At 47.4% G+C, this 24,456-nt stretch overlaps 2 protein-coding genes across 2 annotated transcripts in view; both read right to left on the bottom strand.

Annotated features, from left to right (window-relative positions):
* Positions 1 to 19,356, bottom strand: part of slc9a5 (solute carrier family 9 member A5) — a 28,388-nt gene extending 9,032 nt beyond the window's left edge. Inside the window, exons 1-10 of the mRNA XM_084683108.1 lie at positions 18,940 to 19,356; positions 13,748 to 14,061; positions 13,204 to 13,353; positions 9,083 to 9,161; positions 8,293 to 8,470; positions 6,028 to 6,248; positions 5,456 to 5,658; positions 2,092 to 2,181; positions 741 to 811; positions 414 to 540 (exon numbers count right to left, since the gene is read on the bottom strand). Coding sequence (XP_084539234.1) covers positions 414 to 540; positions 741 to 811; positions 2,092 to 2,181; positions 5,456 to 5,658; positions 6,028 to 6,248; positions 8,293 to 8,470; positions 9,083 to 9,161; positions 13,204 to 13,353; positions 13,748 to 14,061; positions 18,940 to 19,270 — 1,764 coding nt within the window. The 5' untranslated portion in view covers positions 19,271 to 19,356. The remainder of the gene's footprint in view (positions 1 to 413; positions 541 to 740; positions 812 to 2,091; positions 2,182 to 5,455; positions 5,659 to 6,027; positions 6,249 to 8,292; positions 8,471 to 9,082; positions 9,162 to 13,203; positions 13,354 to 13,747; positions 14,062 to 18,939) is intronic.
* A 278-nt stretch (positions 19,357 to 19,634) lies between these two features.
* fhod1 (formin homology 2 domain containing 1) overlaps positions 19,635 to 24,456 on the bottom strand; it is a 46,955-nt gene continuing 42,133 nt past the window's right edge. Inside the window, 4 exon segments of the mRNA XM_084683107.1 lie at positions 19,635 to 21,006; positions 21,945 to 22,121; positions 23,674 to 23,833; positions 24,243 to 24,435. Coding sequence (XP_084539233.1) covers positions 20,924 to 21,006; positions 21,945 to 22,121; positions 23,674 to 23,833; positions 24,243 to 24,435 — 613 coding nt within the window. The 3' untranslated portion in view covers positions 19,635 to 20,923.

Raw genomic sequence — 24,456 nt, 5'->3', positions numbered from 1 at the left:
TGGTTAAGTTACACTGCCATCTAGTGGTCGTCTCTGGAACTTAAATAAGTCTGCATGCTGATGTGAAGGTGCCCCAAATGATCAAGGGCATAAGGAACATTTGTGGTGTCAAAACATTTTTATAAATATTTGGTGGTTTCATTGTTCTCAAGACATTAGTAGAGATGTGTCCTACCTATGTTTCCCTCCCTCCCTCCCTCCCTCCCTCCCTCCCTCCCTCCCTCCCTCCCTCCCTCCCTCCCTCCCTACCTCCCTCCCTCCCTCCCTCCCTCCCTCCCTCCCTCCCTCCCTACCTACCTACCTCCCTCCCTCCCTCCCTCCCTCCCTTCCCCCTCTCCCTCCCTCCCCCTCTCTCTCCCTCCCCCTCTCTCTCCCTCCCCCTCTCTCTCCCTCTTAACTCACTCCCTCTATACCTGGTCTATGACACTGATGGCGTCTCTGATATTGATCTTCTGGTAGGCCTCCCACAGTTCACTCTTGCGGTACACAGACTTGCGTAGCAGAAGCTTGCTCAGGTAGTTCTTATCAAACTGCTCCCATCTAATAGGGGAAAAACACATTTAAGGAAAGAAAATAAGATTGGAAGGAGCACAACGGCAGTTTTGAATGCGTTTGATGTCATTTGATCTCTGTCCTTTGTGACTGCAAGTTCATTCCATTTTAGGATCATAAAAAAAACTGTATTTACTGCCATTTTTAAAAATAAAAATAGATTTCTAACAGTGGGACTGTGTACTGACTTGTCCCTCCAGTGGTGGTATCCCTGTAGGCCGGCGATATCCTCCACTGCAGTCAGGATGTGGTCAAAGGCCTGGAACAGAAGACATGTACTCAGCCTGTTCTTGTTCTGATGGGTGGTGTGCATGGTGCATGGTAAAGATGTTAAGTTTGCTCTCCCTCTCTCCATCTCCCTCTCTCCATCTCCCTCTCTCTCTCCCTCTCTCCATCTCCCTCTCTCTCCCTCTCTCTCTCCCTCCCTCTGTCCCTCTCCCTCTCTGTCAATCTCTCAATTATACAAGACACATGCTATTTTTAACAGATACAATCACTCCGAAGCCGAAGCAGTAAGCACCACCTACCACTCTACTTCTTCTCCTCTCATCTCACCCCCCCCCCCTCCAGCTTCATCTTCTCTCTCCGCACGTCACCTCACCCGCCCCACTACACTCCCCCTGCTCTCCCCCTCCACTCCCCTCCTCTCCACAAGTCCTGTTGAGCAGCACAAGAGTGGCTCTGAAAAAAAAAAAAATGGCCGCCCCTACCAGGTGACCTCAGTGAATGGGGAAGCTGTGATGATTTATTAATCTGACCCAGAAACCTCCCGTGTCTGCAGCTCTCTGGAAGACAGCACTCTCTGCTCCCCAGCTGCTGTCTGCTACTACCCGGGTTAGAAATGGATGTATTAAAACTGCTTAGACCTGCCTTGGATCCAAACACAACTAGGTTGGCTATGCAGAGACTCCATGTTTAGCCCACGAGACGCACCTCCTCATCACAATAAACACGCTCCGAATGCCTGAATTTCACCTCAAAGTATCGTAACATTCTGCTCTGAGGTTTTCGCTCCCAGGATTCAAACGAGATTGACTGCTGGCGAACCTGTGAAAGAGAGCAATCTGTCATGGCGGCCCATGTGACCTGGTGGGGGAGTCCAGCTCCCTGTGTATGCCCGGCTGTGTCTCCGTGGAAGATGAGAAGGGCGTTCGGGTGTCATAATTGTCTGAGGGTCATTTCTCACTAGGCCTCTAAAGACAGGTCTCGTCAGCATCTGGGACGGTAGCTCCAGGGTTGTTATGACAGCGACAGAACGCTCGTCAGATCGAATGGAGAAATGGATGTTTAGTCTTGATGAAGGAGAGGAGGGAGTCGAAGTAAACTTATTAATCGTGGGGTTGTGGTGTTTCGGCTCTGAGAATGTTATTGTTTACCAGCCATGTTTTACTGACTTGGAGACGAAATAGGATGTTGTGTGGAAGGTAGTATGCTGTATGTAGTGTATATATGTGCACACCACTAAATGTAGCGTAGAACATAGCGTGTGTCGTGTCTTCGGCTCCGTGTTCCAGAGAACGCGTGTCTGAAGTGACTCACCCTCTCATGGATCTCCTCGTTGATGGTGGGTTTGCGGTTGGTGGCACGAGGGACTTTGAGCCAGTTCACCAAAGGCTTGATGGTCAGACCCTGATAGAGAGAGGGAGAGAGGGAGGGGGCGAGAGAGGGGGGAGAGAGGGGGGGAGAGAGGTGGTGGGGGCGAGAAAGGGAGCAGGGGGGGAGAGAGGAGGTGGGAGAGAGGTGGTGGGGGCGAGAGAGGGAGCAGGGGGGAGAGAGGGGGGAGAGGAGGTGGGAGAGAGGTGGTGGGGGCGAGAAAGGGAGCAGGGGGGAGAGAGGAGGTGGGAGAGAGGTGGTGGGGGCGAGAGAGGGAGCAGGGGGGGAGAGAGAGAGGGGGAGAGGAGGTGGGAGAGAGGTGGTGGGGGCGAGAGAGGGAGCAGGGGGGGAGAGAAGGGGGGAGAGGAGGTGGGAGAGAGGTGGTGGGGGCGAGAGAGGGAGCAGGGGGGGAGAGAAGGGGGGAGAGGAGGTGGGAGAGAGGTGGTGGGGGCGAGAGAGGGAGCAGGGGGGGAGAGAAGGGGGGAGAGGAGGTGGGAGAGAGGTGGTGGGGGCAAGAGAGGGAGCAGGGGGGGAGAGAGGGGGGGAGAGGAGGTGGGAGAGAGGTGGTGGGGGCGAGAGAGGGAGCAGGGGGGAGAGAGGGGGGGGGAGAGGAGGTGGGGGCGAGAGAGGGAGCAGGGGGGGAGAGAGGGAGCAGGGGGGGAGAGAGAGAGGGGAGAGGAGGTGGGAGAGAGGTGGTGGGGGCGAGAGAGGGAGCAGGGGGAGAGAGGGGGGAGAGGAGGTGGGAGAGAGGTGGTGGGGGCGAGAGAGGGAGCAGGGGGGGAGAGAGGGGGGGGAGAGGAGGTGGGAGAGAGGTGGTGGGGGCGAGAGAGGGAGCAGGGGGGAGAGAGGGGGGGGAGAGGAGGTGGGAGAGAGGTGGTGGGGGCGAGAGAGGGAGCAGGGGGGGAGAGAGGGGGGGAGAGGAGGTGGGAGAGAGGTGGTGGGGGCGAGAGAGGGAGCAGGGGGGAGAGAGAGAGGGGGTGAGGGAGAAAAAGCGAGGGAGGAGGGGGCAGAAAGAGAGAGAGAGACAGGGAGAGGGGAAGAGACAGGGAAAAGGGTGGAGGCGAGACTCCTTATTAAAAGACAAAATCCTCAAGGCCACTCTCGACTCACGGCTCCAATAAGGATTATACGCAGCCCGCTGTGTGAGTGTGTGTGTGTGTTTATGTGTGTGTGTATATGTGTGTGTACGTACCAGCATGCAGACCCTTTACTGTGTCATGGTTTGTGATATCACCGGAACAATACTATACACACAGATAAGCTGTACAGGACATCTTGTGCATTGTGTTAACGTAATGGTCACAGGTCACAGGACAACAAGCTGTAGTGATGGTAGGATTGTGAGCCAAGGTCAGACACTGGTTATGAATTGAGATCCAGATCTCATCTCTTCTCTCATGATGTGACAACAAAGTATCAGACATTCATCCAAGAACCTTTTACTTTACACTGGATTTGATTTAATCCAGATTATATTTAATCAAGTGCACAATACAGTTTAGTGCTCCGATACAGCATAATAAAACAGCATCATCCATCAAAGTACGACATGGACACTGACATTGTGATAACAAACGAGCGATGCTTCCTTTACGAACAGGCTAGTGTTAAGAAAATCTATAAAGAGGTTTGTGTTCATGGAGTGGAAAGAATAATCCAATACTGATAGCATCCACTAGGGGGACGCCTCAGTCGATGAGGTTTACGGCTTCTGTCAGTCACTCCTTGTCCTCACAGCTCAACTGTGAAATCCATCATTCAGTATTAATGCCACCGTCAACAGAGAGGGAACAAATGGTTCCTTCTGTCTTTTAGTCGCACCCTCGTGTTCCACGAGCCAATCACCTTTCTATCCTCTTTATGAGAACAAAGAGCTTCACCTCATGTATTTTTAATATCCAAATCTAATCTGTCTGACATGTGAGGCTTCAGTTCGCCAGACGTTGTTACACTACGGGGCCTGTGTGTGTGTTTGGATATACAGCCCAAACCAGATAAAACCAGTTTTATCTGGTTTCAATTCATCTTATTTGACTCTCCACTCAGACTGAATATGATATAATGCTGTCTGGCTGGTGGGTGTATTTGTGTGTGTTGTGTGTGTTAATGTGAGACGCATATGTGCTGGTGTTAGAAGTGTAAGGTTGTGTGTGTATACTGTATGTGTACTGTGTGTGTACTGTGTGTGTGTCTTTGTTGGGAATGCCCATCCATATAGTACAGCACGTTGATTGGCACCATGATCCTGACTGATCCTGTCCTTCTCTGTTCATAAATTGCATCCGTTCATCAACATTACTATCTGCGTTCTGCAGATTGTTACCATTTAACACGGCTAAATGTCAAACCTACCTCACGATCACCCAGCACCACCCAGAGGCATGGATGAAAGACCACAGACATGCACCAAAGGTCCTGGAGACCCAGTTATGGGAATAAAAACACATACACGCACCTACACGCACACACACACACACACACACGCAGACATCTCCACGCACACAGACACACACACACACACACGCAGACATCTCCACGCACACAGACACACACACACACACACGCAGACATCTCCACGCACACAGACAAACACACACACACACGCAGACATCTCCACGCACACAGACAAACACACACACACACGCAGACATCTCCACGCACACAGACAAACACACACACACACGCAGACATCTCCACGCACACAGACAAACACACACACACACGCAGACATCTCCACGCACACAGACAAACACACACACACACGCAGACATCTCCACGCACACAGACAAACACACACACACACGCAGACATCTCCACGCACACAGACAAACACACACACACACGCAGACATCTCCACGCACACAGACAAACACACACACACACGCAGACATCTCCACGCACACAGACAAACACACACACACACGCAGACATCTCCACGCACACAGACAAACACACACACACACGTACATACATACATACATACACACGCACCTCCATACACACACACTCACGCATGCACCATGATACCGCGAATCATTACTTTTAACTAGGCTGGACCATGAGACATTAACTGCGATACTCTACAGATTAAATAAGAGCTCACTCAATTATCACCTTGCAGTCACAAAGCCAGCCAAAGCTGCAGCCCAGGAGAGAAAGATTCTCCCGTTTCAACAAGGACGGGTAATGGCAATAGAAATAACCCTTAGGAAAAACCATGACTCATTTCACATGAGAAATAAGCTCCCATTATACTTCAAAACTGTTAAAAGCATGGGTTCAGGAAATGCACTGAGAACTTATAGTTTACCTGGAACATGACAGTGAAAAACACCACCACTATTGTAGTGGCAACAAAGTAGTCCTTGGCCTTGACATGCTCTGCATCCAGCAGCACCACCAGTGCAAAGGCTACTGCCCCTCGCAGGCCACCGTACGACATCACCACCTGGTCGATCTTGTCCAATGGGACGAGGCGGAACCAGTTGAGCACCCAGGTCTGCATGACAACACCTTGAACACAGACAAGACAGGAACAAGCTCTAACTATCAGTTTATGTATGTATTTATCTCGCACACACACACACACACTCTCTCACACACACACACACACACACACTCTCACACACACACACACACACTCTCTCTCACACACACACACTCTCTCACACACACACACACACTCTCTCACACACACACTCTCTCACACACACACACACACACACACACACACACACACACTCACACAAACACACACACAGAGCAAATCAATTTCAGGCTGGACTTCTACTCAGTGACGTGTGGAAGTTGTACACAGAGTCTGAGACACTGGAAAACGATGCCCACATCCATGTTCCCAGAGCAGAGTGAGAGTTGACCCACCCATGGCCCTGAAGACCAGGATGAAGATGAGGGTGCAGGACACCAGGCCAGTGTCCCAGGCCCATTTGGACTTGTCCACCGCGGAGATGCCCAGGAAGATGAAGATGATGGTCTCGGCGATGCTGGCCAGCGTCTTCATGGTGTACTTGACCGTGGTGCGGGATTTCTGGGATATGTTGGCCTCCACGTATTTGTTGGCTCCGATGCCACAGAAGGTCATTCTGGTTGAGGGAGGGAGAGAGAGGGAGGAGAGAGAGAGATACAGAGAGAGAGAGGGAAAGGGGGAATGGGAGAGAGAGAGAAAAAGAGAGAGGGGAAGACAGAGGAAGACAGAAAGAACAGGGGGAAAAAAAACAGGGGATTTAAGGAGGGGAAAAAATCCAAAAAGCTTTAGTCAGTTAAACAAATGATGTCTAAATTAGGCAACAATGGAAAACCAATTCAGAATTGAGTGTTCAGTGTGTTTTTTCACACCCTTGAAGCAAAGCAATTACCAGAAAGCTCACACAAATAAACTATGAACTGACCTATTTTAGGACCAAGACATTTCAAAGCAATACATGGGCTTATTAAGCATGATGTTCGAATGAAATCTACCAATACCAGCATACCTCAGAGAGGTAGTACATCAATACTAAAGGAAGACGTCAGCTAAACACGCCCACTGCCATCGTCATTACTGTGAACACTGGCGAGGAGAAGACCTTTTCCTCCACGGGTTATCTGACGTTACCTGTGGTTGAGGACTCATATGCATGTTGTCATGCTTCTGTGGGAAAGCGATAATCGTATTTACACCTGACATGCAACACCTGTCACTGTGTGTATGGAGGGGGAGCTCCGAGACAGCAGACACACCTAGACGGTTATATCTGATCCGCTGGGAGGGAAATGAGTCACTAGGCAATAGGGAGATGGAGAGAGATGGAGAGAGAGACAGAGAGAGAGAGAGAGAGAGAGAGAGAGAGAGAGAGAGAGAGAGACAGAGAGAGACAGAGAGAGAGACAGAGAGAGACAGAGAGAGTAGGTCGGCTCCTGACTGAAGATACTTAGAACATACTGTATTGTTTTACTATTTGTTAGAATTGGGACATTCATACTGGGACGTTCACTCAGAGTGAAAAAACATGAATGAACATGTATGAAAACTGAAAAAAAGGGCCGTGACTAAAGGTCGAAAAATAGCTCAGCCACGCTCGTATGCTGCATCAACACATTAGGATTCAAGTTCCAGGAAGTGTTCTCCCCTCTGTGGCCACATTGTGGCGCTAATTACATAAATGAATGACCAAGCCTTCAATAAATATCAACAAAACTGATCAACAAGCTTTCTGTCTACAGCGTAACAGTGAAGGATCAAAACACCTCAATCGACTTTCCAGCTTTGACCTTATGGAATTGCTTATCCTCACCATGACTCTGCACTCAGAAAAATCTAAATCTCTCTGTCTACTTCTGGACTACAATGATCAGAAAAGCTTAATCTAATTCCCTGATGAATAATCTGATTAATTGAGGTTGCCCCAAAAAGAAAGGGTTGAGGTTGATTCCCTGGGGCAGAAATGGGTGGATGAGAAGGGCAGACATGCCAGGCAGGAGAAGGAGTCTGTTAAAACTCTGTGAACAAGATGTACTGAGCGGGTGCAGAGCGAGCACACACACACACACACACACACACACACACACACACAGATGGAAAGACACACCCATACCAGAATGGAGATACACATAGAAAGACACACATATTCACACACACAGTGTGATAGTGGGACAGTAATACGGAATGGGCCACACACACTTACACAATGCAGACATGCTCACACACACACGCTCAAACTTAGATGCAAAGAAACACACACACACCACACACTGCAAGAAAGCCTTTGTGTTCTGGTGGATGCACACACAAGGTTACACAGCCTTCTCCTGGCGCTCAAGTCTCTTTCGTCTCTTCTCGTGGTCAGCCTTCATCTCGACAAACGGTGTGAATCACTTCTGGTGACTGTCTCTCTGCTTGGCACTCCACGCTACAGCCAAGCACACACTTGACAACTCCAGTATTTCTATACAGCCATCCTTAGTAGCTCCATCAACAGTCACTCAGAACACACCCGTAGGCACCTATCGTGAACTGGTTTCCACATCAATCACATCATTACTTAAGATTTTTCTTTAGCTCACGTAAGACCATACACGAACGCGAAAGCCGTTTCACCCACCCCCATGAAGCCTTGCCCTACCGAAAGAGGCGGCCATGTTGCTTACGATAAGATGGCGGAGAGGGAGAAGAGCTCGGCGGTCAGGTACGCCAGGTAGACCAGGAGGAAGACGAAGAGGGGCTCGATGATGCGCACCTTCTTGGTGAAGCGCGTGATGAAGGCCAAGATGACAGCGAAGATCAGACCCACCAGGGTGCCCCCAATACTGACGATAAGGAAGGAAGCTGGGGGGAGATGATGGAGGGAATGGGGGGAAACTATGAAGAAACTGAAGAAGAAACAACTAGCTATGAAAGCTACGGCTAGGTATTCAGCAGAATACCTCAAATCTAATGTAGGCCTATGCATGGCAATGCTGTGTTCATGTAAAAACATGGGTTCTGAAGGGTCTGCTGGGAACTCAAAAGTTCATGACTCCAACCAGAGAATGTCTAATATGGGCCGTAGACAGGCTCTGTTCCAACCTGCCATTTTCAAAACAGATCCGGAACTGAGAGTCAGATGGCTAGTAATCATAAGGTTGCCGGATCTATTCCCTGCCGTGCCTAATGACATTGTGTCCTTGGGCAAGGCACTTCACCCTACTTGCCTCGGGGGAATGTCTCTGTACTTACTGTAAGTTGCTCTGGATAAGAGTGTCTGCTAAATGACTGAATGTAAATGTAATCAGAAGGTTGCTGGTTCGATGGCTGGTGCCAAATGACATTGTGTCCTTGGGCAAGGCACTTCACCCTACTTGCCTCAGGGAAATGTCCCTGTACTTACTGTAAGTCGCTCTGGATAAGAGCGTCTGATAAATGACTGAATGTAAATGTAACTGATTGACGCATACTCACCCACTCCTTTGAAGTAGTCCGACGTCATGACGTTCCCTGGCCCCACCTCCACGAAGGAAATGTACACCTTGTACAAAACCTGCAGCAGGAACAACACCGACACACATTCAATCTCCATCCTTGATATAAAAAAGTGTATGAATCTAAAGACGAACAGCCACATAGAAGCCAGTGATTTTAAGGAAGGTCTTTTCTGAGTGAGAGTGCACCCGCATTGACCTGTAAGCATTGAGAGAAAGTATTTTGTCTAGTAATGATCATCCCAGTGTTAAAAGAAAATTGCTATCTGCAGCCTAATTGGTTGTGGTGGTGACTTAAAATAGATCAGCTTACTGTGAAACACCGACTGCCCTCCTCAACACTAGTTATTGTGGCAGTATGGCTTGTGTCATTCCTTCTAGACGGCTATGGATGGTGTAGAAGTTCATGAAGGTAACATTTATTTATTTTTTACAGCATTCTACCGCAAATAGGGTAATGAATTGAGGTCAGTTCACAAAGCAAGGGACCAAAACATAGCCTACTAATTAAAAATTTAAATAAATGATGTGGAATAATGAGAAATTCAGGTGTTGCTGACGATGTTGCTCAGACTAGTGAGGTCAGCGAGAGCTTGGCTTTTATGGACTTTAATCCAACCCATAAACCACCATACTGTAGGCTAATATGGATTGGACAAGGCCTCTCTCTCTCTCTCTTTCTTTCATTCTCTCTCTCTCTCTCTCTCTCTCTCTCTCTCTCTCTCTCTCCCTCTGTCTCTCTCCCTCTCTCTCTAAAAAAGTATGGTGGGAAAAAGCGTAGCTCAAGGGGCTAAAAAGGGGTGATCGCGTTAACTTCACAACTATCCACCGGACCAAAATTAAGACTTTCACCCCGACGGCAAAAAGTCGGTTGCGTAACACCTACCTCTAGCTAAGAAACAAGGGACAAAGAGAGACATAGGAGAAAGCGAGCTTTAGCCAGTTAGAAATATTTCTGTGTTGACACGCAAGTATGTAAACAGAGTGCTAATGCAGCTACAGCCACATCAACAAGCCGTTTGAGCAAAGACGCTTAATTAGGTTTCCATGGCAAAGCTGCTTGGGCGCTGATAGCGACAAGGCAAAGAGCTATGCTGTAGGCTACGGCGGCTAGCTAGTTAGCTGTAATGTAATGTAGGCTACAGGATAGTTGAACTCTACCTCACCCCTCATGCCATGTCTGGACTGCAGAGATAAGAGGTTAAAATCTACTTAACTTCAAAACCTTTTTTCGTAAAAAAAAAATTCACACGGTGAAAGGAGAGGAGAGAGAGATCATGTCACTAAATACAGATTTAAATATATTCAAAATAAGAGTTTTGGAGAAAAAAAACTTGAAACTAAAGAAAATTGTTGTTTTTTAAACTTAACTAAGCTACATGTCAGAGCCTGTACTTCTACTTGAGTGAAGGGATGTGTGCTTTTTGCCCTCTCTGCTCGACTGCAGAGTAGCCTATTGTAGACGACTGCATTGAGATATGTGAGATGAGTGACTTTGTTAGGGGTTAAGACCATTTTGTCCATATTTGAGGTGGGATAGATATGTTGCAAAGAATGCAAATGTTTCACTTTGAAAAGTGTGTCATGCAAATGAAGGGCACGGTTTTATGGGACTAACTTTCAAAGGTTTCAGTGTCTAGTGTTTGATAATGTGCAATTTGGTACGAAAATGGCTACCTGGAGCACCATGACGTGATGCCAACCTACATTAGACCACACTCCTGGTTGAGTGAGCAAACCAAAGTTCAAAGAAAATTCGCATCATCTAGCCTGCATCATCACGCTAATCGTGACGGTAATCAACGCTGGGAATTTGGGGATATTTGGATCACATTTCAGAGCGGTGTAGAGCAGAGTCGTGCCAACTTGAACAGGTTTGAACCGTAGAACTGAGCAGATTACATTTCTCATTTTGCCAGAGAAGGCCAAGAATGTCAGGGGGTTTACTGGTTTTGTCCCGTAATTCCAGGGTCGAACAACACCTAATTTATCCTAATCCCACTCTTCACCACGCGGATGGTAAGAGCTAGTCTGGCATGTGAGTCTTGGTGGTGTGGCTGTGTGGATTTGGGTTCCTTTTGGACTTGGGTCAAATAGCATTAGCAGATACTTGGGGTGCAGTTGACCCAGTGTGTGTAACCCAATAGGATCCAATTGACCTGAGGTAGTCTGAGTTCAATCAACAACGCCACCCAAATACTGTTACATATACTGTTAAATGATGTTCTGACCCTCAGTTGAAGAATTTGCTGAGTAGCCTTTACCACAATTTCACAGCTTGTTTAACAGAGTGTAATTGGTTAAACTCACACCTCAGCACAAGTACCGCTCGCCATCAAAATTGCTATCTTTTCGGTGGTATAGCAGGCTATAGCTGTGTTTATGAAAGGTGGTCGTTGTGGTACTTCAGTCAGAGGACCCTGGTTCAAACCTCAGAGTGGGCCCGTGAGGGAGGAAGCGATAGAGTCAAGTTCTAGTGACGCCTCACCTGTCACACTAGGTCAAACAGTATATGTTGTAGGGTGTTTTGGTTGATGGTCATATTAGCCCTGGTTGCCACAGGGGGAGCAGTCAAACAAAAGTGCTGTTGGGTTAGCGGTTCTGTGGGCCAACACGTCCCCATGGACAGAGTTTCAGAGAGCAGTCTACAATGTACAGCAACTCAGAGGAAATTACATTTCAGTCACAGTCTGTCCCTCTCCAGTGTATGCACTGATGACACACACACACACACACACACACACACACACACACACACAGGATCAAGGGGTCACAGTGACAGGGTGAATACGACCTAGACAACATAAGGCACAGAGCACAACTCAATAGGTCACTGACTTGCTTCTCTCATGCTTTCTAGTTCTCTCTCTTTCTCTCTCTCTCTCTCCTTCAGTCACTCCCATCTGCCTGCCAATGAGACATGGCATGTGTGTGCGCGTGAGTCCGCACGTGTGTGCGCGTGTGTGTGTGCGTGTGCATGGGGAGGAACAGGGTGGGGTTGGAGTGTTTGCCGGGTGTCATAGAGTTCCACATATCCTATTACTCATGCACACCTGTTGAGAGTGTGAGGCATGCGATGAGATCATCAGGTCTTCTGGGCTGAATACTGCTTTAACGCTAAGTCGAAACATAATGATAATGTCGTTATTTAACAGAGGCTTTTATCCAAAGTTGTGCGCAAAGGAGGATTTGAACCTCTTTTTCGTCTCGAGTTTTCCCTGGAGATGTTCCTTGTCTTCTTTGAGGGTTGAGGTGCAGTTCTTGGTGCAGAGGTGCAGAGGCTTACGTGAAGCCCTCTGTGGCATTGCTTATAAAAAGGGCTATGCAAATCACATTTGATTTGAACCTGCAACATCTTGTTGCATGATTTGGGGCCTTGGGCTGAATGTGATAGCCTTAAGGCTGACACAGAATCACCGGTGTGGATGTGTGAGGTGTGGTTCCTGCGTCCAGGATTAAATGTCACCACGTTTGTCCAGTGACACTGATGAGAGGGGTAGGACTGCTACAGGTCAGCTCTGCTCTTCCAGGCTGTCACTCCTTTGCTCTCTGTCTCCCTCCTCTTCTCCTTTGCTGTTGCGGATTTTTCTCTTCTCCCCCCTCTCCTATCCAGCTGTCTCTCCCCTCCTGTCTCCTCTCCTCTCTTTTCTCTCCTGTCTTCTCCAGCTGTGTCTCTCCCCTCTCTCCTCTCTTGTCCAGTTGTGTCTCTCTCCCCTCTCTCCTCTCTTCTCCAACTATGTCTCTCTCCCCTCTCCTCTCCAGCTGTGTCTCTCTCCCCTCTCTCCTCTCCTCTCCAGCTGTGTCTCTCTCCCCTCTCTCCTCTCCTCTCCAGCTGTGTCTCTCTCCCCTCTCTCCTCTCCTCTCCAGCTGTGTCTCTCTCTCATTGACCAGGTGTGCTTTGTGCTCTCATGGGTCTCCTGACCTTCAAAGCTCCTCTATCGCTATGGTTACACCTCCCCTTTGGTGAGAATATTTCAGTTGTTCATTTGAATAAAGCTCTATACACAGCGTGCGTGTGTTGGCGCGCACGTGGGTGTGTGACAAGAGAAAAACGGAGTGCACGTGGCGTTCAAACACAGCGCGGCTCAGCCCGTGACTCACCACGGTGACGGCGTCGTTGAGCAGCGATTCGCCGAAGACGATGATGAAGAGCGTCTCATTGACGTGGACCTCCTCGAACACGGCCAGCACAGCCACAGGGTCCACGGCCGAGATCAGAGCCCCGAACAGCAGGAACTCCATCAGCCCGCCCTCAACCTTCTCATCTGAACACCCATTGGACGACAAGCTCAATAGTCAGCTAGGCTGCCAATCAAGTTTGGTGTTTCACTGAAATCAACTGTTAAGTGCTGTGAACTATGAAAAACTGTATCCAGACTCCAGTTAGCATGTCCCAAGGGACAAGCCATGTCGAACTAGGTAAGGTGCAGATTAATGCAAAAGTTTAACTATTATGGAATGCCTTGGAAATACATTTTTCCTTACTACTTCAAAAAAGCAATATCAAGTTGCGCCATTTCCATCACCTCCCAGTACGTCTGCTCCTATCCCCCCCCCCCCCGTTGTTATGGCAACACAAGGATACCCCCCCCCACTCTCTCCCCCCCCCCCGCCCCCCCACACACACAAGACTAGAGGTCTTCACCCTCAGCTCACCTATGACCCCGAGCATCTTCATTCCGTAGAGGCAGAAGCCGGTGCAGAAGGCGTTCCAAAGGGTCCCGACCACCGCGTACAACAAGATGGCCCCGAGGTTGTCGAAGAAGAGCCGGGAGGGCATGAAGTAGCCGGCGTCGCCCACGATGGTGGGCAGCAGGAAGAGGAAGAACAGGCCCGGGTCCAGCTGGTACAGGGACCTCTTGCTGGCGATGAGGACGATGCCGCCCAGGACCAGGCCCAGCAGGATCAGCATGCAGCTCTCTGGGACCACGGTGGTGAAGCGCTGGGAGAAGTGGAACACTGTGGTGCGGGGAGGACACACACACACACAGACACAGACACAGACACATGCACACAGACAGACACATACACACACACACACAGACACATGCACACAGACAGACACACACACACACACACAGAGACATACACATGCACACAGACAGACACACTCACACACACACACACAGACACATGCACACAGACAGACACACACACACAGACACATGCACACAGACAGACACACTCACACACACACAGAGACATACACACACAGAAACACACATGCACAGACACACGCACACACAAGACAACACAAACACAAGACACAGACACACACATAAAAACAATGAACATGCTTGTCAGTGTCATATGTCATATATATGTAATATATATATATATATATATATATATATATATATATATATATATATATATATATATATATATATATATATATATATATATATATATATATACTAAATACTTCAACAGTATTCCCAGCCATCTGGAGGGATGCAGTCTCTTATTAACCAGTGATGAAACACAGTCCTGTGTGTCAACAACACGGCACACACATTACGTAACTCCCACCCTGTTACACCTACAGTGTCACACGCCTACCTGTGTATATCAGTTGTACATGTCACAGCATTCAACACTTAGGCTCAGCTTCTCATACGTGAATTAAGCCTAGTCCTAAAGTAAGTGAAACATTCAGTGAGGATCTCCATTGAAAACATGTTTAGTCCAGGCTTGATCCCTGTCTGGGAAACTGGGCCTTAAGGTTTATTTCGTGAAACCAATACATTTTATTGAGTGAGTAAGAAGAGATCAGTACCATTCCGGCAAACCACGTTTAGCTAACAAGGTGGTCTCCATATCCGTATTACAGATCTACTACAATTCCCAGAATGCACTAGAGTCCACGGTACAAAGGGCCAAGTCTTGAGCTTGCTCTTAAGCCTTGTATTCTAAGGACCACGTGCTAAGACTCAGTTGCTACAGTAACACAGAATTACATTAGAACACAAAACGTCAACACACACACACAGAGAACTGTATGGCACAGGCCCCAATAATACTGTACGTAATCTTTAACAAGCCTGCTAGTGCCAGCTGGACAGAGTAAGATAAAGACCTTACGACTGTAGGTGTCAATACTTATTAAATTGGGAGTAAAAAAGGTCAGTGAGTGAATGAATCTATTGTTATGTTTAAAATACTGTAGGTTTGTAGTCATTGGCGAAAACAGTATGGTGCCTAGGATAATGTATTTGTTTGTTTTTTTCTTTTCTTTTATTTAGCTGTTCAAAAAAATAAATAAACTGAAATAGCTCAACCAAAAAAAATCCTACAAAACCAAAAGGGTTCTGGCAAGAAATGTTAGGGAAATATCATTTAAAACATCTAGTACTGTAGATATAAGACATAGTGTCTCAGACAGCATTTAAGGGGTTAAACTGTTCAGCTTGTTTAAGAGAAAGGATAATAAGAATAATGAGGGTGTAATGACTGGGCTGAAGACAACATAGCACTCCTGGCCCGTGTGTGTGTGCGTGTGCATGTTTACCCGCCTCTGCCGAGAACATATCAATCAAGGTCGGCCGTGAGTCACCATGTGGGAAAGAAGAAAGGGGATGGGCAACACATACACACATCACACATGGCCACACACACACACACACACACACACACACTTGGACACACAAACGCATTCACACGCAGATGGCCATTCACACAAATTAGCATGCACACACTTGAAAAAGATGCAAACACACATCCACTTAAAGCCACCTACTCGTACACACACACACACACACACACACAAACATATGCACCCAGTTGTCCTTCAAACAGTGATTAAAAAGCTCTGGCTGGTAATGACACGGAAAGGGACAGATTTCCCCTCGTCTGCCAGTAGAGACACGAGGAGAAACCCATCCACACTGGCAGTCTATCTGTGGCTAACACCATTCATTACTGTCTGGCTGCCCTGGCATTAGAGAGGCCTATTAAACACACAGGACACAAGTGGCAGAGATGTTCAGGTAACTACGTGCGTGTGTGTGATTGTGTGTGTGTGGTGTTTTACAATACCTGGAAGTGCAAAATAGGCTTGTTATGGCTGAGCGTGACCAATTAAGCGATGGTCACTGAGGTCTGTTATGCAATAATACAAGGACAGCTGTTGGCTGTTATATCAAGATGGTACATTGGACAAACTTCCTACCAGTCATGCTGCGTGTGTGCCTTCCAAAGCAAGGCCACAGGACAAGCGTTTTCTTGTGTCGCGTCACTGCTGTGTGCATTTACCTCCCGAAACCCAGACTCCGTGTGGAAGAATGGTATGAGGGCAGAAACCTAGAGAGCGTTATTTCCAGTTGGAGAGCCAGAGATTGGGAGCATGAGTAAATGCACGGTTGAGTCAGCGCTGATCTTAGATCTACTGGTGTTAAGCCTGATGTATGTGTTCCAGGTGAAAAGAGTGTACCAGAGGGAGGGATGATGTGTGTTCCAGTTAGGTACCAGTGCTTCCCTTTGAATGATCCCACTGACTGGGCAGGAGAGGTGGAACACAGGACTGTGAAAGGTCATAAAGGACAAACTGAGAAGCGAACAAGGCAGGTACCTTGAGTGCAAAACACAGAGAGGGAGGGATGGCAGGTGAGGAACTGAGAGAGATAGGAGGAAAAAAAGGGGGAGGGACAAGGGGGGGTGGTGAAAGAGCAAGAGAGAGAGGGAGAGAAAAGACAGAGAAGGACAGAGAGAGGATGCCTGGCTGTGGGATCTGGCTGTCTCCCAGGAGGACAGCCTGTGCTCCAGTGCTCCAGGTCAGCCTGTGTCCCAGGAGGACAGCCTGTGCTCCAGGTCAGCCTGTGTCCCAGGAGGACAGCCTGTGCTCCTGGAGAGACTGGAAAGACTGAGCTCTTTAGTTTGATGAATAGAAGGGTTTGTGAAATCATTCCCTGATGTGGCCTGCCAAATTAAATGGAAAGTGTATGAGAGAAAAGTAACAGAGCCAAAAAGTAAAGAAATGCAAAAATAACGAGACACAATCACACAGGTAGATAGATGCGTTTGGATGTATAAAAATATATACATAATTGTTGATCCACCACTTAATGCCTGATTCAACCGAAGGCTCATCCCAGAAGGCATTGAGGTCATAATAAGTGAAACTAGTGTGTTTAGCCTTGAGAGTAAATTCAACTTAAGTGCACTCAATAGCTTGATAAAAAAAAAAAACATCATATTGTGGCTGTTAATACAGGTGGGTGGAAAGCTTTGCTTTCGTGTAAACCCTGAGCAAGGCAAGATCCCATACAGAACATTTATTTTAGTGGCTAGCCTCTGCTCCTTGCTATTGGAAACCACTTAAATGGTTGAAAGGTGTACTCATTTGTCCCAACGCCAACCTGTCATATTCTCACTGCATTTCTCTGGCATTGGTTTTCCTAATGGCATCTGTTCTTGAATCGCTATAGATAGAGGGGAACATTTGCCTGACGCTGGTCACAAAGTCTCCTGCTGTACGAAATGTGTGGGCTGTTGAGGCAGACTCAGACACCCGGTACGACCACCCACACAACACACGAGATGCAACCACCCACATGGCAAGACAAGACACATTAGTGCGCACACACACACACACACACACACACACACACACACACACGCCTCTGACAAACAGAACACGTCTGGCAGAATGAAGCGATGGAATAAATCTGAAATAAGGGAATGTGTCACTGGTTATGCACGATATCACAACACTGGAGCAGTGGGGTGGAAAAAAGGGGAAAGGAGAGTGATGGGGGGAGAGAGTAAAAGACGAGCAGACACGAGGCGTACTCAAATAGTCGTAGCAACAACAACAAAAAACACAAAGAGAAGAGAGACAGAATGAGAGAAAGAAAGAGAGAAAGACAGAGAGCCAGATGGTTAGGAGTTCCGATGATAGAAACATGCCCGTTGCTTGGATATTGCTGGTTGAGTTAGTCGGCTTTATACTGGAGTCCAACTTCTGAAGAACACAGCTCAAGGACAGCGGACACTTACCGAACGACTTGTTTCATGTTCCAACGTGCGGCGTTTAGGTGTGCTTGCGTGTCTGTGTGTAACTGTGTCAGGCATGTGTGTGAGAGAGCCTGAACGTGTGTTTGCGTGCAAATGAACACCAGTTTTCCCTGCCAGCATCTCAAGAGACAGTGTCACCCTCAAGGGTTGGTGGTGGGGTGTGTGTTCAGGAAATACGACTTTCTCAGCATCTCACCTCATCGTAGCTACCAGTCCTACAGGGAGAGTCCTGAGGCTTGAGTGAGTCACACAGGCAGGACCTGGGATCTCGCTGAGTCGTGATAGTAAGCCAGACGTGACTCTACTACGACAGAGGGCGATAGCATGTCTGTGTGCTGCAGGCTACAGCACTGGCTAACTGCGCTGAAACAGGGGGATTTATAAAAAGAAAAAAACACTTAAAAGGAGAAAAAAAAATCATGTCTGAGACAGTTTCCTTAGAGAGCTACTGCTAATGCAGGGTTTGTGGTTATCCACATGGGTAGTTCAGAGTTAAAAAGAAAGTCGGTGTGTGAGTGGTCTATTGAAGGAATTCACTCAAGCAGGTGGATAGAGATATATGCTGCTACGGTTAGACCTTGTAGTGAATACTTTTTAAAGGTTTTATGTCTAAAAACGAATCTAGTCAATCTAAATGTGTAGGCCCCAAATACGAATACCCAATTGCATACATGTCGTCATATTTATGTCTAATAATAGCCTACATAACTTTCCCAAATCGTCAACATTTACAGTTAAGTGTGGTACCATAGGTTTAATAGCCTGTCATGGTTACCACAGTAGGACTATTACCCACTGTTTAGTGAAGAGAGGATAACTTACGGATTTTCGCCACACTGGCCACCAGGAGCCAGATAGCGATAATGAAAGGTGTCTGAACGTAGCTCCATTCCCACTGCACTATTTTATAACCGCCTCCGTGATGATGCGACGAGTCTCCGTCTTCCGTCGTTGAGGACGGTTCCTCAGCAGTCCTCGCAAAGGCAATCCCGGGCGAACCGTACTCCTCGGGTTTAAAACGGGACGCAGTCGGGGAAGGCAACGGCGGCGACGCACTGAGCCCGAGCTCATGTTGAAGCGATGCTTCTGTCACATAAAGGTCAGTCGCAGCTTCACCGATTACCGTCAGCAACAGCAAACTGAGCGCGAGCATCTTCCCGGTACACTCAGCGGTGTGACATCTTCTTTTCCCTTTTATACGTCCATAAAGGGGAGTCACGGAGAGACGGCGGGACAACCAGTGACCGGTCACTTGCCGGTAACCCACAGAGGTACTGCTGGCGTATCTTGGCACGTGACCCAACCCTCACAGGACCAGCAAAGGCTTGTTAAAGAGCCATCAGATGCCGGTGACGGTGTGCACTCGGACAAAGCTGTCAGATTAGGTCTCCATACTTTACGTACATAAACATGTAGTTTTTTTATCAGTGTGTAGGCAAAATTTGTTTAAGCCCATGTATAGTAAAATATTGCTGTTGAAAAAAATATATATATCAAGAAGTCAATAAATATCAACATTTATTCATATATTGTTTGAAACTTTATTTACGGCACCATTGTCACTTTAAAATTGTCCACCTATTGTACAGTTAAAATCACTGCTATCAACATTATCACCAGGGGTTTTCAACACGAATGGGGTGCTCACTTCGCTGCATATCTGCCTCAGCAAGGAGGCCGGTGGATGTTATGAACACGGACAGTGATACATTCAATGTGTAAACAAGCAGTATGCATTGAACTATACATACGTCAAAACCATAATTTATATACAACTATAACGAAAGTGAGTGACCACGTGTGGTTTGCATTATTTAAATCATGGCAATATAGTTCCTTGCTATTCATACCATATTACCCCTCCCTCACAGTGCAAAAAAGCAATGTCTGTACATCAAATTAATCCTTCAAGACCAACAAAACCCCCTGTGTACAGTAAATACTTATCTTTTTCTTCGACTTAAACTCACACAAAACGTTTTAGATAGAGTGGTAATTCAACAGGGTGGAGACAAAGACACTAAATGGATTTAGTCAGTGGCTAACTTACAGGTGTTGGAGCACTAAACAGTTGGTAGAAATATGATGTGGTAGCCCTTTTACCCTCTCTCTACAACACACACACACACACACACACACACACACACACACACACACACACACACACACACACACACACACACACACACACACACACACACACACACACACACACACACACACACACACACACACACACACACACACACACACACACACACACACACACACACACACACACACACACACACACACGTTTCTGTCCCCTCCATCTAGATATCTTTGTCTAAGATGGGGATGACCTTAACGCAGGATCTATGAGGAAGTGGTATGCTGTCTAATGTAACACCAATTTTAACACAACCTGGGAACGCTATACTATACGTTGTGCCATTTCAATTCTTACAAACACTGGTACACTGTAATCTTAAAATACAAGATATGACTTGAAACTCACATCTTTGTTTAAAATGTGTACTACACTGAAACTGAAAATTCAATACTTTGGAACATTTAAACACTTTGTTAACTTATCACATCCACTCTTATTTTTCTACTTGAAGTTGTATTCAACCAAAAAACCTTACATCAAGTTTGTGAAGTTTAAGGCAACAGCTTGTTTGTTGTGTAACAGGTGACCCATGAGCTACAGGCCATTGGCTGGAGTTAAAAAAAGAAATTATAAATGTTAGTTCTCCAGTTGATTTGGAGGGCCAACATCTCACAGCCGTCAGGCTGCTGTGTGCTGTCAAATGTGTGCAGGTGTTCAGATCTTGTCCTCAGCCTTGCTGCTTAGGCCCAGAGCTTGAACCACGTCTACAGTCAGACCGCTTTTCAGTGTCCTCCGCACTGCGAAAGCAACACACACACACACACACACACACACACACACACACACACACACACACACACACACACACACACACACACACACACACACACACACACACACACACACACACACACACACACACACACACACACACACACACACACACACACGTTAGAGCAAATGAGAACTGTTGAATCACACACACGCACACACAGGTACACACACACACACACAGTCTATTTAACAGAGCACACAACAGAAGGTCACACACAAGTAGCAACAAGCCACTGTGTAAGGCCCATGAGCATAGATTCTGCATTCAGAAGTGTTAGCTTTTCAATGCTGAATCAATAAATAGCTAAATCTGCCAGGTAAAGACTTAACATCTGTCAGTCAGGAACTGTGCAGTGCTGCATATTTCAACAGCAACCAGTCACACAGATCTTACCAGACAGCGTCGAATTGACAGCGTCAATTCAGTGTTTGAACAAGCTGGATATGATCTTTCAGGGTTAGCTTCAGAGAGAAACTGAAAACAGTGATAGGGACCCTGGGGAGATAGTGGGCTGTTTTGGACACAGTGCCTGCTATTGTGCTTAGACACAAAGGATCTTGTGCCCTGTCCTTATCAGCGTGGGCTGACAAGACAGACAGAGGCCAGCACCTTGACCCCTTTTAGACATGGTGGGCGAAGCAAAGTGTTGAAGACTCCCATGACAGGGAAACAGGGATAGGAAGATGTAAGGAGGTCTTCTGAGATAGGTGACAAACCATCTCTGACTCGCACAAGTGGGGTCCAAAAGTATAATTACAAACTGTAGTAGTATGTATACTGCATATCAATTCATAAGTGTGTATATATAAATAGATGTATACTCTTTTGTCGAAAAGGGCCCTGTTTCAATACTCAGTCCCCTCTCCCTCACACTTCCTCTTTGAGATCTGGCGCACTCACACGACTTCCTGTTGAGGCGCGAGCGTTTGCGTGTCTTGGGGCTGGATGGTCTCTCCGATGGGTTCTGTGTGACAGACTTGACGAGCCGATCCATGATCTCGTCAGTGGCGTCGTCCTGAGAGCTGGTGCTGTCCTCTTTGGCTACAGACATCTGGGGGGGGCTAGCCCTGCCTAGGCCTGAGGGGAACCATGCGCTTATTATACAACTAACATTTTCATCATATATTAAACATGTCATACTTTATCATTACATTATACATATTATATAGTCCAAGGGTTCCCAATCCTGGTCCTGGAGCCTCCCTGCCCTGCATGTTTTAAGATGTTTCCTTGTTCCAACACACCTGATTCAAATGAATGGTCGTTAGCAGGTTTCTGCAAAACTAGATAACGACCCATTCTTTGGAATCAGGTGTGTTGGAGCAGGGAAACATCTTAAACGTGCAGGGCAGGGAGGCCCGAGGACCAGGATTGGGAATCCCTGATATAGCCTATATTACAAAATGCATGTTATTGAGAATTAAGTGGATTAAGGCCCTCACAGGCCCTGGCCAAGTTGTGACCCTAAGTATTATGTGAAGGTACACTGTGTCTTAGTGTGTTAGATTCAGATCTCAGGTTTAATCCTGAACAGCAGATGAAGATACTAGCTTGTTGCCTGGAGGTAGCTGGCTGTTCTCCTCTCATGGCTTGTTGGGACTGAAGAAGCCAGAGTCATATTTGACATGAATCCCCTTCGTTGTGAGAGGATATTCAATCCAATCCAATATTATTTGTACAGCTCTTGTTGTTGACAAAGCACTGTCACAGAGGGTGTCACATTCACCCATAGAACTGCACCTCAAGGAAACTCCCAGGAAAACCAATATGCTGTGTGTGTGTGTGAACGTAGTAAGAACTTGCACGTGAATTTACTCAATAGGTGTGTTTCTGCATGTCTGTGTGTATGTTTCTGTATGTTGGTGTGTGTTTGTATGCTTGCATGTTACTGTATGTGTATGTGTGCACGCGTGTGTGTTTAAAGTCGGGGTCAGATGGCTTAGCGGTTAGGGAGTCGGGCTATTTTATCAGAAGGTTGTTGGTTCGATTGGGCCAGGCACTTCACCTTACTTGACTCGGGGAGAATGTCCCTGTACTCACTGTAAGTTGCTCTGGATAAGAGCGTCTGCTAAATGACTAAATGTAAACGTAAAATGTAAAGTATGCGTGTGCGCGTCTGGTGTCGGTGTGTGTCTGGTGTGTGTGTGTGAGTCTGGTATATATGTGTGTCTGGTGTGTGTGTGTGAGTCTGGTATATATGTGTGTCTGGTGTGTGTGTGTGTGAGTCTGGTATAGATGTGTGTCTGGTGTGTGTGTGTGTGTGAGTCTGGTATATATGTGTGTCTGGTGTGTGTGTGTGTGAGTCTGGTATAGATGTGTGTCTGGTGTGTGTGTGTGTGTGAGTCTGGTATATATGTGTGTCTGGTGTGTGTGTGTGTGAGTCTGGTATATATGTGTGTCTGGTATGTGTGTGTGTGTGTGAGTCTGGTATATATGTGTGTCTGGTGTGTGTGTGTGTGTGTGAGTCTGGTATAGATGTGTGTCTGGTGTGTGTGTGTGTGTGAGTCTGGTATATGTGTGTGTCTGGTGTGTGTGTGTATGTGAGTCTGGTATAGATGTGTGTCTGGTGTGTGTGTGTGTCTGGTGTGTGTGTGTGTGTGTGAGTCTGGTATGTGTGTGTGTTTCTTACTGCGGACTGCGCGGCTGCGTCTCAGCCCGCCCTGGTCAGAGCTGCTGATCAGCATGTTCTTCATGTTCTTATGCTCCTCCTGCTCAGGCTCCGCCTCCGCTGCCATGGAGACGGAGGTGGAGTCATCCTCTTGTGAGACCGCCCCGGAGAACTTCTCCGTCTGGGTGGGTGGGGTGGGGGGGCGGGGGAAAGAGGAGCAGGGAGGAGAGAAGGAGGGAAAAGGAAGGGATGAATAAGAAAGAAAGAGACACATTGAGGGTCCAATCAGGTCATTTTGTTTTTTCAAATGAAGGCACTTTATGATGAGTACCCAAGCAGAGTGATAGCTGCTCCAATACACAAGGCCAGGCCTGGACACTGTCATTTAATACAGAAGTAAGCCAACAACTCAGTTTACCCAAGCAAGACAATATTTCTGTGAGTTCTTCCTTTAGTTAACATCACAACATCCACATTTCCTTTGTGTGTGGGTTTATCAGAACCACACAACCCTCACCCCCCCTCCACCCCCCCCCCCAGCCCTCCACCCAGGCCCCCCCCCCCCCCCCCAGCCCTCCACCAGGCCCCACCTCTGTGATCATCTTGCCCCTGGTCTTGGTGCGTTCTCGGTGGACAGCCCTCTTGCGTTTCTGGGTGAGGACCCTCTCCCTTGTGGTCCTGTACTCCAGGGAGAACTCGCTGATGATCTTGCAGAACTGGGTCACCTTGATGTCACGCACCGAGTAGGAGGGCTGGCCCAGGTACAGCAGAAACGAGTGGAACCTGGAGGAGGGGCGGTAAAGA

The sequence above is a fragment of the Hypomesus nipponensis genome, chromosome 19, assembly GCF_054491055.1.
Source record: "Hypomesus nipponensis isolate SF chromosome 19, ASM5449105v1, whole genome shotgun sequence".
Classification (NCBI taxonomy): Eukaryota; Metazoa; Chordata; class Actinopteri; order Osmeriformes; family Osmeridae; genus Hypomesus; species Hypomesus nipponensis.
This window is presented reverse-complemented; position numbering and strand designations above follow the sequence as displayed.